Here is a 12869-nt window from a genome sequence, read left to right on the forward strand (position 1 = left end):
ACCAAGTTTTAAATGTGATCTCAAATTTTATTTTTAGTTGGGGCGATAGATTGTTATGATTAGGAGTTCTCCGATGACTTATAGTTTACCAGTCATTAGGTCATAAGTTTTAGACGTGATCTCAATTAAAACTTATCCGATAAATCATTAGGTCCCATGTTTTAGATGTGATCTCAATTTTTTTTTATTTATTTTTAGTTGATGAGATGATTGTTATAATTGGGAATTCTCATGTCCCAAGTTTTAGACGGGATCTCAATTTTTTGTGTGTTAGGGAGAAGGCTTTAATAATTAAGTTTTAAACTCGAGAAATCCTCTCAAACTTGAAATCTTTGTACCAAATTAGCTACAAGTCATCGAGATATTTGATCTCAATTTCGAAATCAAATTTTAACAACTTTTTCCACGAAGAAGAAAGAAGAACAACATAATTTGAACAGTACACGGGGAAGGGGCTTAGTATATAGATATAAAAATAGAAATAATTTATTAAAAATAAAATACTTCCAGAATTGGAGAATATTTTTTGGGGGTGCTGACTACGAATCCTTTAATTTAGCAATGGCGCCAAAGTTGCCCTGTGTAACTGTCAATTGATCTTAAAAAATGCCTAATAAGCTTCACAGTCTTGAATTGGCCCAATTATAATCTGATTGTCTAAACTATTGGGTTTCCAAGCCCAATGAATGATGGGTCCTTTCATTGTTTGCTGGAGGCCCAAAACTTGTTAAATTATACATGTTTAATTTATTTTTTGCTGCCTATTTCGCATAATATATTTATTAAATTATTTTTATAATGTGTGTCAGTGTGCGTATATATTGTTAAGATTGGAATTTGGACCTAACTCAACCCCAAAAGCTAGCTTAAGGGGGGAGGATTGTCCAATCCCATATATACCACTCAAAGGTTATTTATCCAACCGACGTGGGACAATTAACATATATTCTTAAAAAAAATTTGGTGTGATTATCCCAACACAGTTACAAGGGAAAATGCATTTAAAAATTTATGTGAATCAATATTTAATACAAGAAAACTGGGAGACGATTGACACTGGATGATGTCTCGGTGTCACCACATTTACTTCTTCTTTTTCCCCGTGATTCAAATTTTAAAATTGGGGAAGAACAAGTTAGATTTGGATCCGCATTCGAATTTCTGGACTTCACATATTTAGAATTTAATTATTAATTAATTATTAAGATCAATTCCATCTGAGTTTTACCACATCAAAGAAACTCCATGCTTTATCTATTTAAGATCAATCTCTTTTAATCTTTAATAAACAGATCGTTTCTAAAGCATACATGTTTGTTTCTACACAGGAGATGAGTTTTATATAATTAGGTCTCATACGCGAAATCTCGTCCCATGAAACGATGTTTTATCTCGACTAAAAGTCTGATTTAATTTATATGGTTACATAACAATTATTCTGCTTCGAACTATCATGCGGCTTATGGATTTATTATTTATTACAGTAATTTTTTTATTCTGAGGTCCTAGTTGCCCCAAGGATAAAAAAAAATCTGAATTATTGAAACTGTTTGAAAATTAATGTCTAGAAATTCTACTCCAAATACATATCAAGGGTAAATCTATAGTATTCTTTTACGTACAAATTTCCCATTTATATCAATTGAAAAATGCATAATTCATCAACTCGTAGTTTCAATTTCATCCTATGTAGATTTTGTTTGTGTTTAATGTTTATAATATTCCAAAACGGGGGACGAGGACTGGATTTGGATCCGTAAGTTCATGTTTCTTTTCAAAGTTACATGTGATTTATTAAGAAAATTATTACTACAATTTTCGATTCTTGATATTGTATGTGACATTTGAGTACTTTTCGATATTAAAACTTTACTTGCTCTTTCATCTAGTAAATTTATGTAAAATCTCAATACATACACAATGTATCCAAGAAAAATTAAATGGATCAATATAAGGGGAAAAACTTATAATATTACCTGACATTACACAATAAAAGTCCAATAGAAGAAAAAATAAACTAAGATAATTGATTGCGCATTATTCTGATACAATAATTGCTTGGCAAGAACTTAAAATGATAGTTTCTTCTCTTTTAGCTGCCGGAATTGGTGAAACATATCTGCACGACTGGTACAACAAACACACTGCAAAACCATCAAATCAATCAAAACAATAAAGCTAACGAAAAGTAAAATGCATTGCTGCCAGCAAATTTAAGGATACATGGGAATATCACATCAAAAAATAATTCAAAATAAAATAAGAAAATAATATAGAATAAAGAATATAAATCGGGTAAAAGTACCTGATAAATATGAAGATGAACACCATATAACTTGTCCTTGCAATTCTTCATCACCGATTCATTCCTTCACCATCTTCTGCATAAAATTGAGCTGGAACATGAAACCCCAAATCAAAATGGTTCGCAGAATCTGAAGATAATTGGCGGCCCCGAGGAGGTTGATAATTGTGGTCTGCGACGGCAAATGATGGCCTCTCATTCCAAGCATGAGCAAATAAGTTGGACTGAAGGAGATCCCTTTGGGAAAATGCAAATCCCTGAGGAAAAAATCCCTGCTGTGAAATCACCTCCATGTTTCCACTACCGTTACACCAGTTATCAGTTCTTTGAAAAGTATCTTGAAATCCCATTAAATTATTCGAGCCCGAAAGAAGCGAGTTGTGACCAGGATTCTCACTATTTTGATCAGCCTGTAAGGACTGAAGAGAGAGGCCAAGATCTTCCGCCTGGAATGAAGCTCTAGGAATAATCCCTTCATTTGAAAAATCAGAGTAATTCACAGAATTTGTAGGGAACAGAGATTTCATCGAGTTTACATCTGCAGCGTGCATAAATGAACAGGTACTCATACTTGGATTACTAATACTTGTGTTTTCAAGATGGATATCTGGCTGGTCTTGTGCAAGCTCACCAGAGCTGGGATTTGAGTCTGAGCTTGGAGCAACTGCATTATCTGTACTGGGGTTCCAAGTAGGTAGCTCATTTAGCTGATTTATAGCATTTTTCGCCTTCTGGATTAACCAATCCAAGGCTTTGCTCGGCCGGTCATAGCCTAACCTGTCTTGAACGTCGTAGAATTGAATCGCAGTGTGGGCAGAAAGCCTCACCCTACGATCCCTCGGCCCTTTCACCGTAAAAACTTTGCTGTGTCGATCTTTCCGGCCAGTAGCCCGGATAATATGCCCACCTTGAACTTGAACTATCTCGCTCCCCTTCATAATTATTCAAGTTCTTGTAATTGTCGGTTCATAACTGGATCTTTAATTATCTCGATGCAAGAGGGTTTTTCTCCTTTTTATGGACACTGATGATTCCACCTGATTAAAGAGCTCCTTAAATTTACAACTAAAAGGCAAGTTCTATGAATTTCGGCTTTTGATTCACTTTTTCTTCTTTTTTTTTCCCTCTTCCGGGCTTCTCTTTTCTTGACCTAATCTTGAAGATGTTTGCTTTGCAGTATATAGCTAGAGTACAGCAGCAACTGCAACCCTTAACCTGTGGATCTGGTCCTTCTGCTGTGCCTCTGCTGGTGATGTTGATCCCCAGAAAAACCCTACTGAGAAATCCCTATCCCAAAAACAAGCTGGTGAAAGTAAAGACAAACATAAAGTTAATATTTTATTTCTGAGACAAATATGATAAATAAGTTATGGCTTCAAGATCTTCAAATCAAGGCAAGAGATATGGTGGAGACAGAAATGCAAAGATCTGAGTTTGTGAGAAGGAAATTTTTTTAAGATAAGAAAGGGTAAGGTTGGAACAAAATGGTACAGAAATGAATGAAACAGTAGATCTTATATATATACACAATATGAAGACATATATATAAACAACCTAGTTGGTAAGAATTATAATGAGTTAACTATATTTGTGGCATTTCGTATAAAAAAAATGGTTTAAATTTGTGCATATATATTCTTTTTAAAATTATATTGCATCTCAAAAATTTCACATGGATAGATATATTTGGTACATTTTTTTAGAATAACTTAAATTATGGCATATTTATTTGTGTAATGGTGGCTTTATTTAATAAGATAATTAGGTACATATATAAGATAATACTTTATTCGATCTTTGGCTCATTTTTATACGAGTTAATAATTTTAATGAAGTTCGATTGCTACAAGAATTTTATCTCCTTTCCTTTTATTATTTTATTTTTTTTTTGAATTTTGCCTCCGGGGTTCAAATGTCATTTTATATTTCTTAAAGGGCCCTCGGCTGCTTTTCCCACCCACCCACATTGAAACTTGATAGAGGTTTCTTGAAATATCTCTTCTTCTTTTTTTTTTGCATGATTAATTTTATATTTCTTTAGTGTCAACTCAAATGCTATGCTCTTTTATCAAATGAAATGTTTTTGCAAGTGGATTTACATCTTGTGCCAAGTATTCCCGACTTATATCATTCATTAAAAGGGAACATCTTAAATTTTTACATGTATGTTTGTATCTGCGTGATTTTATCATTTACATTATCAAAATGTAATCTTAATCTATACAGACGACGATATGACGTTCTTGTGTACAATACCAAACACACACAAAACACAAACATAAAAGATGGAAATTGTCAATTTACTTAGTGCCTAAAAATATATTTTTTGGAACATGCTTAAATATAATTTTGGAGAAGGAGCCATTAATATAATTTTAAACATGATTTCTATTTTCCTAATTACCATAGCTTCTAATTTTTTATATATATAACATAAGTGCGACTCAAATAAATAATTAAAACGAAGTCAAAGTATTTAATTTTAGCGGTTACTTAAATTTAAAAATTCTTTAATGACTAATAATTCAACTATAGTCTTATGTAATTAATTATGCACCAACCCTCGTAAACTATAAAGGCCAATGCTTTAGAGAAAAAGGCTTCGGCCCCAGCAGCAAAAGTTCGTAGAGAGGGCTTGTAGCACTCAATACATGATATAGGAAGTACTTTTAAGGTGAGCAAGATATATTCCGACCAAATCCAAAGATAATTTCGATCAAATGGAATACTTATGTATATAATAATAATAAATTAATAATAATAATAATAATAAAAATATATAAATTTATGCCACCTAAATGTTTTCAGGCGAGGTCGTCGCACACGAACAAAAGTTAACGTCCGGCGTGGCTCATTCGATATCTCCGCTCTCTCACTTAGGCATCGGTGGAGCTATTGGAAAACCCATACTAAGGCCATCTCCAACCCATTACACTATCTTAGTGTCACACTAACTTTAAAATAGTGTAATTTTTACACTAAATCTAAAACTCATCTCCAACACATCAACTCTAAACTCTACACCAAAAAGAATATTCTCAGAATATTCCCTATTATTTTATTCACAACAAATAATTTATTTCACAAAATATTTTTAAACACAATAATTAAAATATCATTAATATCTAAAATAATGTATATATCGAAATCCATTATAAATATACATGAATTAAAAATTTAATTAAATAATGTTTTTTGAATTACGTTAAATTTTTTAGTATTTAATATTATTATTTTAAATACTTAAGCTTAATACTTAATTGAATGTAATAATTGCTAATTAATCACATAAAAAAATCAAAAAAAAAAAAAAAAGAATTAACGCTATTGCTACAGTATTGCACCAAATTTGGTGCAATACTGTAGCACACCACCAAAATAGAGTAGGAAATGGTGTTGGGTTGGAGAAGAAAAACTCACACAATAATGGAGTATTGCACCAACATGGTGTTGGGCTGGAGATGGCCTAAATGTGGTAAAAATATCCTCGGAAATAACTAATTGTTGTAATTGTACTTGCCACATTAGATACATACGATGTAATCTTGTTCGATCCCTACATCATTATCGTAACCCCTGTAGCTATTAATAAATTGAATGAAAATGCGGGCGCATAATTTTTTAGATACTAACAAATTTAAAGTTCTATTCGACTCTATATATTCATAAAATTAAATATAGCATCGAGACATTCTGGACATTTTTGGGTGAAATATTCAAAATATACATGCGTGTGGTTGTATTGGTTTTTTTTAAAAAAAAGAAGAAGAAGAAAAAGTGGAGAAGAATCATTGCTGTGAGAAAATAAGGTGAAATATTGGGTTATGAAATACATAAATATGGGTATATCTATTTTTTTTAACAAAATTGTGAAATTCATATTTCAGACATTAAATTTACTGTATTGAAAATTGGTATTTCAATGTCTCCGGTGACTATTAGTTTAATTATTTTCTGGATATATAAGTTGTCGTGCTGTATGAATTTTCAATCTTATAATCATTTTTAAGCAATGCGTGTATTATCTTTAAAAGAAGAGATAATAATATTTTATGATACGTAATTTGCACATTTTTTATTTTTAATAATGTTATGAGTCAATTCACTATTTTAGACCGCTAACTTGCACTTTTTCCCAAAATTTTGTTTTTTTTTTCACCAAAGAGCTTATGTGACTTCGAAAAATGTCACGCACATAAAAAATTGCTGACTTGACATCGAAAAATTGTGACACAGAAAAATACTGACGTGTCCAGTCTAAAACCATGAATTGAACATGGAAAAATCACAATGAGTCACCTATCCCATAATTGTTCTGAGTCAAGTACACTTTAACTTTGAAGTTCTTATGTTATGAGCTTTCGAAAAGATGATACATCTTGTTGACATAAATAATATCTATTAAACATTTAATATCTCCAATTCTACTATGTGATCGGTTCCTTCACGCTCTTCATCGTCCCGTCATTGGTGGGATTCCATTTTTCAAGTGACCATCATGAATATCGTAGACCATGTACGGTAACCTATGAATTTCAGTTCCATATCTCACAAATATCATGACAAAAAATGTTATTTTTCCTTAAAATAATAAGATATCGTCCTTTCCCCCCATTGATCTTATATATCCTAGTCGTTTGATTTTATTATAATATTTTAAAAAATATATTTATAAATTTCTAAATATATTTTATAATATTAAAAAGAACTTATATATCGATCGAACCAAACATGCTCTACACACTCCAGAGTTCAGAACTTCCCACTAACACGTCTACTTTTATACTAGCTTGAAATTATAAAGTCTAGCTAATTGATATATGTTATGTAATAATTCTCATACACAAATAATTTAAAAAATTAAAATCTGACGAACATTATTTTCCATCAAATTTCACCTCTTCCCAATTATATATATGTATTTACAAGCTAGAGTCTATGCATAGTTCCATTAGAGCCCTGCACAATCTATTTCAATTATACATATAAATAAGCGCAATCGTAATCTTTTAATCGAAAAATAATCACACTTTTTACTTAATTACTTTAAAAAAGTAATATTTGTCTCCCAATTTTAAGGAAGTCGGCACCTCATTTATATTTTATAAATTTCCCAATAAAAATGAAAATGAATTTTTTTGTTGATTCTGGAAATGTCACAATTAATAAAATCATTCGATTCCTTTTTTTATTTTAAATTTTGCTAAAAAAAAGTGTGATTCGTGAAAAATAGTGGTCCAAACCAACGACCCACACGGCAAATGTACAAACCCTAAATCGTAAGTTCATTCGTAATATATGTGACTTAAAATTTATATATATATATAGACACACACACACAGTCAAAAGCTCGAAATTCCTTTTTCCTTTAATGCACGCTTTATTTAGATGAAAAGGAAAAGCACGAAAGGAGTCGTGCTTTCATTTTCGAGCATATTTTGCGCCCGATTTTGCCCTTTCCATAAGCTGCTACCGCCATTTGTACGTACAATATTTCCTTTTCAATGATAAATCAATCAATACTTATCGTCTCCAATATATTCAATTTTTATTACACAACATTTTCTAACAGAAAGGATCGACTTGTTATGCTTATCACAAGTCACTTTTATGTTTGGCACTCGAATTTATAATTAACAAAATTAATTTATAGTTAAATCAAATTAAATATCTCCTAAAAAATTTTGAGTTAGAACAATTAATATGGGATGATACTTTAAGGGAATATTTCACCCTACCTCATGGGGTACAGCCCCATGAGAATATCAAAGGCCCAAATTTAACCACACATATGCGGGGTCCATCAATTCATATGCGGGTCCACCAATTTCTTTAAAATCAACTGTCCAGATCCTGTGGAGCACTGCCCCCACATGTAGCATCGAATTTAAGATAATACAATATCTAAAGATGAACATTTATCTGTACATACGAATTTTTTTTAGTGAACTCGTAAATGTTCACATATGGATGGATGTGTGTGAATGCAATCTTAGAAGGAAAAAGGATGCATCGATCTGACGGGGGATGTAGGGTTTCCGACAGTTGAATTTAAAATCCTTGAAAAGTATGAATTATGTAACGTCGTTAGATCCAAGATGATTAATGTCCACTGAATATTATCCTGCAAAATATGACTCACACTGCAACACAAAATGTTAACATGTCCCTATCTTTCCAACAACTTGCTATTTTTTTTTTAAAAAAATATCTATTATAACCAGCTCCAGTCATTTTAATTAGCCACCACACCTACTGTACACAACAACGTATATACATACATATATATACATATATATATATATATTAATATATATATATACATATCTTGCAATAATTAAATATGAAAAAAATTACAAGTATAAAGTATTGATCATATATCTACGTAACGTAGAAAATATTATTAAACATACGTACGTTAATTTAAATATTAATTCTGCATGTGTGTGTGTGTTCGTTGCCCAGTTGGATAAAATACCCGAGAGTTGTATATATGGTCTTGGACAATCCTCCCCCTTTAGCTGGCTTTTGGGGTTGAATTAGGTCCAAGTTTCAATCTTAAAAGCGCGTACAACGTTTATATATAAAGGTGAATCTCATCTTCACACTAAACAATATCTTGACAGCATATTTGTTGATGTCACAGATAAAAATCAAACCATATTTTAAGTGCAGTGGACCATAGATTCCCAGACAAGAACACCATTTCAAGGACAAAATTCAAGTATGAAATGTGTCTGTTCTTTCTTGCGCCTGTCACGTAAATTTGATTTCAGAGAAGGAAGTTGTGTACGTTAATGCAAGTGAATATCAGATCTATTTATGGATAATCGAAAATCAAGTCGTATACGAGCGACTTTTAGCCGTATAGTTTGGCATTTGTTACATCCTGTGAGTTGAACTCTTACGAGGGCATATGAATCTTAGCTATAGTAACACAAATAATTGAATTCTAACTAATATACCCACAGAATTCGTATTGCGAAATGTGGCTATTTGTCTGTGAGTCGAGACGACGTCGTCGTCGATGTAGGCACGTATCAGCTGGATTTATACCTGCAACGACGATGCCTGATTAATTTGGAGCTTTAATGTACGTACGTATGACTCTAGCTAGCATATATACTTAAATGTATAGGATTTAGAGCAATTCTTTTAGAACATCGAACATATATGATTAGTAATATTGTTTATTGTTTCGAACTATTTGAAAATAATTCTAGCTCCTTTAAATTTTTTTTTTATTTATATAAAACTTATCTCCTACATCGTGTCTTGCCTGGCATGCATGCAAATAAATTATATAATACTTTCTCCTCAGGAATTATTTCGTGAACCGAAATAAATTTCTACCCTCGCACGTCGGGTGGCTTAAAATTTGAGATATAAATGTTCCAAACAAAAATCAAAATAAGTGCGTGATATAATTGCGATACTTGTACGTTCACACGCCTTGAAAATGGTACAACTCGCGTGCTTGGGAAAGCAATGTGAAATGAAGCAAACGCCAATCACTGAATGTGGTCCGGTCCATCCATTCATATACCTTCTTTTTTCTCTTTAATATTCATCCATCCATAATATTCAATGTATATTTGTATTCCTAATTCATTTTTTTTTATATTGTTCATTAAATATACACACACACTACAAGGCTTCTCCAATCACACAATTACTAATAGGGAAAATTATATTTTTTTATACTTTATGTTTTTTTTTTCATTATTTTAGTCAAAATTTAGTCTCAGTCATATATCTTTCAATTTTTTTTTTTTTTCAAATTTAGTTCTTTTTATTTATAATGTTGATATTACATTATACACGTCGTGAGTAATACGTCGGTATTTTTCCCTAAATTTTTTCCCATCACAAAAAATAAGAAATTAATTAGGTCTTGTCTTGGATTCTTATACAAATGTTTTACGCAAAAGTTCACAATTTATTCAATATCTGCATCGGCATGGGTAAGTTTGCCTGTTTGAGATGAACTTTTTTTTCTTATTTGGAGGATTATCGATGTTACAACTGAGTCTTGAATGCGAAATAACGTCCCATATTTGAAATCTTTAGTGTTAGAGCAAGTCATCTGACATATGAACTTTATATTAAACAGTTATTGATATGCTTATTAATTAAGGTATCAAACGCATATGAAGAAGCTTCAGAATCAATTCCATTTCTTATGTTTGGAGAAGTATGGAAAAAAAATGGAAAGTAAGGGATATATAAGCCGGGCCTTGGGGAAAATGGATATTGGGCAAAATTCATCAATGGGCCCGTTCAATTTGTCTTTTCCATTTTCAGCGTTCAGGGGCCTGGAATTGTGAATCTAAGCAAATGTGACTAATTCAGAGTATTTCGTATTTCCCCAATATTCGTCCATTTAAGACTATAAAATAAATAAATAACAATGACATTATGGTGCAGAGAAAATCTAAATTCACCTTCAATCTTTCATAAACCAATAAAAAAAAGTGCGGTTCGTTTGAGAAATTCCTATCTCTCTATCTATATTTTTCTTTAGATCTCTTGTTTCACTCCGATAATATTATCTTAGGATTCTAATTCATTTTCCTAATAAAGAGATGAAAGATAAGAGAGCGAATTAAACATTTTTCGAATCTGAAAAAGAATAAGAAGAAATGGTTCGATCCTCCGGATTGGAAGTCTGATTCAAGTGATCAAAGAATTTTCAAATATGGAAATAAACATGCCAAAATGGTAAGAGAGAGTGGTTTTTTTGGGGGACAAATTAGAAAATCAAATAGGATGAAGACTCGCTTTCACACTTCTATCTACGATCGACGATTCATTGACGAACATGATTTATTTTCTAAATAAATATACATTTGTTATAATAAGCAAACAGTTAATGATTACTAATTAAATCGAGATTTGTCTACTAAACTTGAACAAATATTTCATTTTAAAGGACAATGTTTTTTTTTCCAAGGGACTTGTTTAATTTTGGATTTTCATCAATTAGGTTTTTATTTTTTATATATAGATATAGTAAGTTTTTTATTTTCGGTAATTTTGTTTTAATTGTCGACATGCCATCTGTCACAAGCATTTTTCAATACCACAACGACAATTTTACAAAATTAGTGAAATTAAAAGTTAACGTATCAAAATCTAACTTTGAAATTTTAGTGGACCGAAATCCAAATTTAACAAATTAATGGACAGAACAAAACTATTTTCCCTTGTTGAATCGAATTCGTGAATGTTGAGCTTTACTTGTTCATAATCGAATTGAACTCGAGCTTTATTTTAATGAATATATTTATGGCTCATGGGTTATTCGAGCTCAAAGCAACTTGAAAAATATATATTAAAATTTTAAATATTCATTAAATTCATCAAAAGCTAAATTATATATTTAGAAAAAAATATTTATAATATTTTTATTAATTTTTTTAGTTTTATTTAATAAATAAATTTAATATATTTTTCATAAATAAAGTGTGAATCTATAAATAAAATATCAAAATTATTATTTTAGTATTTTCTCATGTACCTATGAATAAATCTGTTCACGAACTAATGAGTTGAATATCGTAAAGATTTAGTTTGATTTGTTTATTTTAACGAGATTTATTAAATGAGCTCAAATAAACTTATTCGAATCAAGTTTCGAATAATTTACGAATAGTTTGGTTCAATTACATTCCTAACAATTTTTTTATATGATCTCGAAGGCAGTGTTATTCGTAAATTAAAGATGTAATCTTATTTACGTAGCGTTTGTTAAGCTTTTATATATTCTCGGGAGCGCCAATTTTCGATGTTCCCTCCATCGTTAAACTTCACCGACCCAAAATATATTCACAAAATTTGAACACACACACAAATCGAAACTCGAACTTCGAAAACCAAATCATCCCTCCCTCCAAAATCTGTTTTCACCATTACTACAAATACCTCCCAACACCTGCACACATCGTCCCTGGATACATCTACTTGCGTGGCCGATGGAGGTAAAAGTCTCGATCATGGAGTATAACGAGAAAGAGAACATCCCTTCAAATAAAATCGCCCCATATTCTCAAAACATCGAAAAGATTCCAAAGTATAGGAGTCCTTTAATGGACATTACTCACTTTTACTTGGATTCATCTCCCCTTCCCAGGGGTTTCAGGCTACAATCCTCCGTTTTAATATCTGGGTTGTTGCCGAGTAATCGGAAGAAATGTACTGCTGCTCACAATAAAGTTTATGAGTCTCGCTCGAAGATCTTGAGAAGTCACTTTAGATAGTTTGCGCGTCTGTTTTATTTAAAAACAATAATGTTTCTATTATTGTTTTACAAATTCTTCATCTCTTATTTTAGATTTGTATCGTGCAACTACTTCAGCAATGCAATTTTTTTATTGATTTATCTATAGATCGGTCTAAGAATAACTTGATATATTTCGAAGAAGATTAAAGAAAGAGGCAGCTCAGCCTTGAAGGAATTTTTTTACCCTTCAGATATGATAACATAATTCTCTCGTGTGTAAAAATACAATTTAGGCGTCTGAATTTTAAACTAGTATTCAGAGGGATACCCTGAAGCTGACAC

At 31.3% G+C, this 12869-nt stretch overlaps 1 protein-coding gene across 1 annotated transcript; it reads right to left on the bottom strand.

The window, feature by feature from the left end:
- Window positions 1-1925: 1925 nt before the first annotated feature.
- Window positions 1926-3818, bottom strand: LOC140812757 (transcription factor PCF5-like). The gene is made up of 2 exons (XM_073171114.1): window positions 2306-3818; window positions 1926-2144 (listed from the first exon to the last, which is right to left on the bottom strand). The coding sequence occupies exon 1, from the start codon at window positions 3241-3243 to the stop codon at window positions 2356-2358; it is 888 nt and encodes a 295-aa protein (XP_073027215.1). The 5' UTR covers window positions 3244-3818; the 3' UTR covers window positions 1926-2144; window positions 2306-2355.
- Between the last annotated feature and the right edge of the window lie 9051 nt (window positions 3819-12869).

Source organism: Primulina eburnea, chromosome 14 (assembly GCF_022965805.1).
Source record: "Primulina eburnea isolate SZY01 chromosome 14, ASM2296580v1, whole genome shotgun sequence".
In the NCBI taxonomy this organism is placed as follows: domain Eukaryota; kingdom Viridiplantae; phylum Streptophyta; class Magnoliopsida; order Lamiales; family Gesneriaceae; genus Primulina; species Primulina eburnea.